The following is an 8,022-nucleotide window of genomic DNA, read 5'->3' as shown; positions in this document are numbered from 1 at the left end:
AAAGATCCTTTGAGAAGAAAGTTGTCGCACTTTATACTAAACGATGAAGATCACCGGCCACCGTCCCCACCCTCCCTATTTGCGGTGGCCGGAATGTCAATTGTGAAAAGTAACTGAAATACACCACCAGAGTCCTCCCTACACGACTTAACGGAAAGCTTAAACGGAATTATGGCAGACTCAGACGCAAGTATCATGCCAGCTGCAGATGACATTCCCAAGGCCGAGAGTATGTTTTGCTCTAAATTACTAATGAAATTTTTTCTACTTTTAGTTTTGTGAAATCCATGGATGCCTGCAAAGTTTAAATTTTGTACATTCGTTAGTATTGTGCTTGAATTCAATAATGAACAACGCATTTACTTTTTCAATTATGATAAAAACATTACTTTTGGTAAATGCATCTACAGATTTTACTCAAGTGGGTGTCGTAAGTGAAGAACGAGGCCGACTCCAGGTTCAAGAACATAAAATTTCTGTTTCAGGTAAAAAAAATTTAATTTTTTTTAATACTAATTCTTTTAGGTTTTTAAGAAAAAAATGTCTCAAAATAATTTTTAATTTTTTTAGTATTAACTATTTTATTTCGTCAATAAAAAATTAAAAAATAAATTTTAAATAAAAACATAATAAAATATCTCATACTTAATTTTACTTTATCTCCATATCCGAACTTAAGTCATCTTTAATAAATGACAGCATCTTCGACCACACTGGATTGAAAGCTGCTTTTTTAGCAATTTTTTCAAAACTTTATATTCTGTTCTTAGATTGAAAAGTTATTTTAATTATTAGTGACAATATTAGGACAATTTAACTGAGATATCCTATTAAGATAATATAAAAAAGAGAGGAAAAAGAACATAACGATATAAGAACGTTGTGGGCTTTAATTTGTCTATTTAAAATGGTTTACAAGTTACTTTTGTGTTAGGGAAAAAAATATTAATCTAAATTTATTTTGATTTTTTTTTCAATTTTTTCCTTAAAGTCTTAAGCAAAAATTTATTTGGGTATTTTCATTTCGGATGCATATGCGGGAATTATAAAATCTCAAATGAAGTATTTTTAAAATCTATGAAAAAATTAAAATATTTTAAACAGTAAATCAATAGTTTTTTTATCAACAAAAAAAAAATCCGTAAATAGTGACGACATATATAATTTATTCATTATATATCATGAATTTATTTCCTTCTCTATTTTTATTCACATTCAATGTCAAGACCAGATGTAAATCTTATGAAATTAGAATCTAATTTAAACCATTAAAAGAATGGAATCGTAAATGATAATTTCTCATGAATATATAATGTGTTATGAGTGTATTTACATTTACTTATAGTTTCCATAACTGATTATGAATTTTGTATTTTACTAGGTATATCCTAATGAAAAATGTTTTTGGAATCACCTAAATTCGAGTAATGTTAGTTATACTGGAACCTAAACAGCATTACCAATGTATTAAATTCTTTTGTGTTCAGAGATATCACATTAACCATTAAATAAAACTTATTAAATAGCTTGACTGTATATTATTAGTGTAAAACATATTTATAATGGCAGTAAACAGTTATATATATTTTATTTAAAATTGTGATATTTAGTATAATATTTGTGTACTGTAGATAGAGGTAAGTGAAAGTTATGAAAAGAAAATTGATTGTATGAAGTACATGAGATGCAGAAAGTGCTAGAAGGAAAATACATATAGCAGCAGCTTCTGGAAATTGGATTGAGGCATTATCCTATTCCAGAATTCCTTCTCAATGGTGGCGAATTCCACTAAATGGTCGTGGAATGACAGCCCTTCATGTTGCAATAAGCATGAGAAAAACCAGTTTTGCAGAAAAGCTGGTGAATTGTATGGAAATGCATGATTTGGAAATTCCCATGGTAGATGGAAACACAGCCTTTTGTCTGGCAGCAATGACTGGGAATGTTAAAATTGCTGGAATTCTGTTACGCAAGAATCGAAGGTTGCCATGGATTAGAGGCCAAAACAATATGCTGCCAATTCAATTAGCATCTTCTGCAGGCCACATTTCAATGGCAGAATTTTTATTTCAAGCTCTTCCAGTGGACCTTCACAACAGTATGCCCTTCCAAGACATTGCCGACTTATTTTTCTTCAGCATCGACAACAATATTTACAGTAATTTCTCATCCATATATTTCCTTAATGCGAGAAAAAAAAATGATCATGGCAAAATTATTTATATGTTATTATTTGTATCTGAAGCATATTTCTTTTGCATATTTAACAAAAGTTTTTCATTTTTTGCCTTATGATTTATGCCTGGTCATCACAGGCGTGGCATCAAAATTGTTGAATCGCTATCCTAAATTGGCTACCATGGAAAACGAAGGGGGATTCACAGCTTTGCAAATGCTTGCCCAAATTTGTGAGTTCTATTAATCTTTACCAACTTAATTTTTATAGTTCAGAAATGCTGCTCTTAGGACTGCAACAAATGTATTATAATTACTTTATTTAACTAGATTTTTGTGTGTACTATGTATGCCTACATGACTAATTTCAACTCAACGATAGCTTCGTCCCAGGAAGCTATTGGTGATGAAGATATTGTAAGATCGTTGTTTAAGGGAATGGGAAAAGAGGAAGAATCTCTCAACTATGCAAAATTGTCAACAGCAATGTTTGATGCTGCAAAATATGGAAACACTATGATTTTAAAATTTATTTTCAAGTATTATCCAGAATTGTTATTTGAAGTGGATTCCACCAAGCAAAGAAACTTACTCCACATTGCTATTCTGCATCGACAAGAAGCTGTATACAAACTAATATTAAAGCAGGGGGATTTCAAGAATATGATGGTACAATTGGTTGATTTTAACGATAACAATGTTCTTCATTTAGCTGCAAAGTTGGATAAACCAGAACAAAAATTCGGATTATCAACAAACTATGTTCAAATGCGTACTGAGGAGACATGGTTTAAGGTATATATATCTACTTCATTAGCATTTTTCCATTACAAGGATGTTTATCTATTTAATATTTTTCTTTCTACCAGTTCCTTAATCTGTTTGGAAAAAAACAAACACTCCTTCTATAGATTATAAGAAAACTGTGAAAATTTATTTAGAGAAAAAAATTCACCATTTCAAAGATATTTTAGTTTGTTAAATTTGAATTTCTTCTTTAAAATTGTATTCAAATATTTTGTTTGAATAAAATCATTCAAATGTTAAGTTTTGATTTTTTTTTCTTATTGGATCAAGTATTTTAAAGATTATCAAATATAAACATTATTTAAATATTAAAAATCATTAATAATTCAAAACTATTAATATTAATGATATTTTTAATCAACCTTCAAACAGCTTCCATAGAGTTTCTTAAGCTTTTTTTTTACTAGATATTTTTTTTCCATTGAAGATTATATTTAGTTAATATTATTATATTATAGGCTGACATTAATACATGTTATTTTTATGACTTTCTTGATTGGAGATTTTTTTTTGCAGACTTCTTTTTATCCGTGTTGCTTGAAAATTTTCCCTGATTAACCATGAAAAAAATTATAGTTAAAATTGATTGAAAGTTATTTCAGTCAATGTTAGAAAAAAAAATTCTAACTATATCTATTAACAAATAATAGTATCTGTGTTGATAAAAGAAATAATCACTGTAAACATCAGCAAGAAAGATGTCACTAAAATAATCTAATAATTCACGTTTGTTAATAGTTTTTCTGACAATGGTAGAAAAACTTTGACTAATATTAAGTAAGAAATAACAATGATCTACAATAAAAATAATCTACCAATATAAATAAATAAAAAATACTTCTTTAATATTAATAAAAAGAAATCCTAATCGATGTGAATTGAAAAGTAATGATAGCCAAAAGTTAATTAGCAAGGAATGTGAATATAGAATTTTTTTAAAATTTTATGTAATTTAAAACTCTCCAATATATAGTAAGGAATTTTGTCTAAAGTTTTAGTTGAAAATTTTCAATTTATTTTAAAATATCTCATCTGTACAGTATATTGTTTTTATGAAACACTTATTCTTCAGAAAAATCAATTATCTTCCTAGATTTTCTGTATGAACACTTTATTATTACTTTTACAATTAATTTTCCACTTTTTGTATTTTAATAATATTTAGTTTCATTTTGAACGAAACAGGAGGTACAGAAAATAGTTCCGCCTTCAATGAAAACAAAGAAAAATAAAGATGGTTTGACTCCTATAGAATTATTTCATCAGTCACACAAAGAGTTACACAAAGAATCTGCATCTGAACTGAAGTCTCTGGCAAATACTTTAATAGTGGTGGCAACTCTTATCATCACCTTAGGAATTTCGGTTGCCATAACCATTCCTCTTAATGATATTGATAGTACACTTACTCCAATTTTTCGGAAAAAAACATGGTACATCATCTTTTTTATATCAGTAGGGCTGGAAACAAGTTTCTGCGCTGCATCTATGTTGTTCTATGCTTCAGCTATTCTTCCTTCAAATGTGGACCCACAAGATGAGTCTATTCGCTTACAAGAAAACAAGGTCAGATTTGGTAGTGTCACACTTTTTATCTCTGCTGGACTCATGTTGGTTGCTTCTATTGCCAGTGCCACATTGATCTTCGAATTCTTATCAAGTTGGAGCCCTTATTTCACTTTTGGAGTTGGTGTTCTCGTCTTCATTTTACATTTTACACTTGATCATGCTCTGTGGAGTAAATATATATCGCACCTGGTGCTAACCTTGTCCAAGGTAGCTCCAGTGAAGTTCGAAAGATTGTTTGGGCCAATCAGCAAGGTATATAAATCCTATCATCCATTGCAGAAAAGAAGGAGCTTAAATTAGTTGGAATAACTAAGTACATATGATTGTGCCCAAGTGTTCTGAGTGTTTTGTAAGATAAAAAGTTAGCGACAACACCTATTTTTAAGAATGTTTTATATCAAAGGATGTTGTGTGCTATTCCTTTTCTTTTGATGTGTGTGAGAGTGAATCTATTGTATGCCTTTTAAATTTTCATATGCACATCTTTCCTCAAATAATAAACAGCCTGTGATTGCCATATTCGAGAAAGAATTATCAGAAAAGCATTATCTGTCAAGCACTAGATCTTGATCTTGATAATTTATGCTTTACCTGCAAGGAAGAGGAAATCGTAACGCATTCCTGATTGTGCATCAATGTACTACTAAATTATAAAATGATAAAGTTTAGATAATGCTAATATATTACCAAGTCTATTAAATCGGATAAGTAATAAAAGAAAAAAAATTCAATTATCATTTTTTCATACTAAATCCTATAAGTAATAAAATAAAAAAAAATTCAAATATCATTTTTTTCAAGACACTCACGTTTGTTTTATGAACTATAATTATTTATTAATTAAGGTTAAAAACTTTGAAATAATGAAAATGACTAATTTTTAATAAGATAAATCTAAAATGTTAGAAAGTAATTAAATTTATGAAGTTAAATATACAGTAGTAGAAAAGGAATAGATGATGAAAATAATGATGAGTTTCTTCAACTTCCAAAAATGCATCTTTGTCCTCTCTCCTTTAAGATAGTTCCCTATTCTTCCAAAGATGAAAATAATGGTGAGTTTGTTTAGCTTTCAAAATGATCTTTTACTAGTTTTATTCAGTGAACAAGTTGGATCCAACTGATTACGTCTGAAAAATTTACTTTAATTATAATTCTTAATATATTCTTCAATCTTATAAAATTTTTACTTATTTACAAAATATTATACTTGTATTATCCAAATACTTATCTTTCCAACATTCTTTAATAAATACTAAATTATTTAAAATTAATAATAAAATTACTAAGAAATAATAAAAACAATGATAATGTCAATTGAGTTAGAATGTTAAATGAATTCACAAATTATATGCAAGTTTTATCGATATCATGTAGATATAAGATGTACCAACCTTATGAGAAGTATCTCTTCACTAATGTAGAATTGGTTTTTAAAGTCATCCCGTAGACGTCGGACCACAAAATAATCAACGTAAATTATTGACGGTAGTATTTTCGTAAATAAGTTGGACATATAAACGTCGGTTAGGAGGGGCCCCGACGTCTATAGTATTATAGACGCCGGGCCCCCTACCCGACGTCTATATGTCTGACAGGTAGGTGAAAAGTCATTTTTTTCCACCATATAGACGTCTGATCCCGCTAGTCCGATGTCTATATAGGATTATAGACGTCGGTCCCCTTATAACAGACGTCTATATGGTTGACAGGATAGGTGAAAAGTTAACCTATATGTCGGGCACCCTCCTAACTGACGTCTATATATGTCGGAATGTGAAAAATCATTTTTTTTCGCCGTTTAGATGTCGGATCCCGCCATATCCGACGTCTAGATTGTTACCAATGAGGAGCATTGGTAAATTTGAAGATAAATGATTTTGATGATGTTGCAAGAAGATAGATTGTTCTAATTGTTTTAAAAGCACTTTGTAGATTATAAATGTATTAGGAAAGGCTTTAAACATGTAATACTTAGAAAAACTTGTATTTCCAGAACTGTTACGCATTTAATCGATTATTAGAAGCTATAATCGATTATCCTGAGCTTTTCTGAAAACCTTGTTGGTCTAGAATAATCGATTATTACTCCAAATAATCGATTATCACTGGTTTTGATGAGAACTGCCAAAGTCTCTGGAATAATCGATTATTCCTCAGGATAATCGATTATCACTTTTGAAAAACCCTGTAACGGACTCAAATAATCGATTATCACTAACAATAATCGATTATCTGTGGCAGTTATAATTCATCTCTACGAATTCATAATAGTTGGCTATATAAGGTTCTTCCAAAACTCTAAGAAGACAACTCTGAGCTTTTTGAGAATACAGTGTGTCTGAGGAAGTTCTAAAAAGCTAGTTCAAGTGCTTTGCCTGGTCTCGTGAATAGGAGAAGCTCGCGTTTCGTGTGTCGATAGTCGGAGCGGTTCTCTTCGAGTTGGCAAGGTGGTCATCTTCCAGTTCGTTCGTCGAAGGAAGGTTTTATCTCTTTGTTTTTTTTATTCACTCTTATTGTAATTTGTGAAACTGATTTTAGTGAAAACGTTAATCACTTTTTATAGTGATTAACAACTGGACGTAGATTCTTTTGAATCAAACCAGGATAAAAATCCAGTGTATCAATTTTTCTCTCCCTATGCTCTTTTTTGTTTTATGCATATTAACTGTTTGATAAATTTTCTCTAAGAAAATTGTTTTTCTAAAACGGACCATCAAAACTTGATTTATGACCGTAACACGCTTTCCAAATATTTTATTCCGTTGTGCGACTCTATAACAGTACCGATTGTTCCGACATAGATTCTTGTTAAATCAGAAATCGCGAACCCGCGATTACGCATACTTCATTGTCTTTCTCCTCTCCTTTTCTCTTCGCGGCATTGCATTTCCAAGTGCATTTTATCTCTTTTGAACCGTTTAAACTTACTTTTACTCCGATTAAATTAGTCTTTGATTGATTACCTTCCATTTGAACCAATTAAAATGAGTTTTTGTTGTGTTTTGGTGCAGTTTTTCTCGTGTCTTTAGGTAGCGTAGTAGCACATTCTCCCTTTGCTAGTTTTCTCGTAAGAAAAACTTGCGTCTTTTGGATGTCTTATAGTGTTTCAACCCAAAACCGAACCTAGGTCCTTGCCTAGTTCTCAAGTCACCGCATTCATTTTGATTGCCGGTTAGAATGGAACTAGGCAAGGACCCACATTGGGTTTTCGGTTGAAATGCCACAAGAAGTCCAAAAAACGCAACATTTTCTATGACGAAACTAGTAAAGGAAGAAGGTGTTACTACGCTACCCAAAGACACGAGCTGCAGTAGATGTCGGTTAATGCCATGTCCGACGTCTATAGTGTCCTTAGACGTCGATTAAAGGCATTAACTGACGTCTATAATGCCCTTAGACGTTAGTTAATACCATGTCCGACGTCTATAGTGCCCTTAGACGTCGGTTTTGGTGTAATCCGACGTGTTT

General features: G+C 30.8%; 1 protein-coding gene across 1 annotated transcript; it reads left to right on the top strand.

Moving 5' to 3' along the window:
• On the top strand, positions 1 to 5,018 carry LOC124825966 (uncharacterized). The gene is made up of 6 exons (XM_088091970.1): positions 1 to 229; positions 411 to 485; positions 1,691 to 2,158; positions 2,316 to 2,408; positions 2,558 to 2,970; positions 4,168 to 5,018. The coding sequence occupies exons 1-6, from the start codon at positions 172 to 174 to the stop codon at positions 4,849 to 4,851; spliced, it is 1,791 nt and encodes a 596-aa protein (XP_087948096.1). The 5' UTR covers positions 1 to 171; the 3' UTR covers positions 4,852 to 5,018.
• The last annotated feature ends 3,004 nt before the right edge of the window (positions 5,019 to 8,022 follow it).

This window comes from Vigna umbellata, chromosome 5 (genome assembly GCF_029865625.1).
Source record: "Vigna umbellata cultivar VRB3 chromosome 5, Vumbellata_1.0, whole genome shotgun sequence".
Taxonomy (NCBI): domain Eukaryota; kingdom Viridiplantae; phylum Streptophyta; class Magnoliopsida; order Fabales; family Fabaceae; genus Vigna; species Vigna umbellata.
This window is presented reverse-complemented; position numbering and strand designations above follow the sequence as displayed.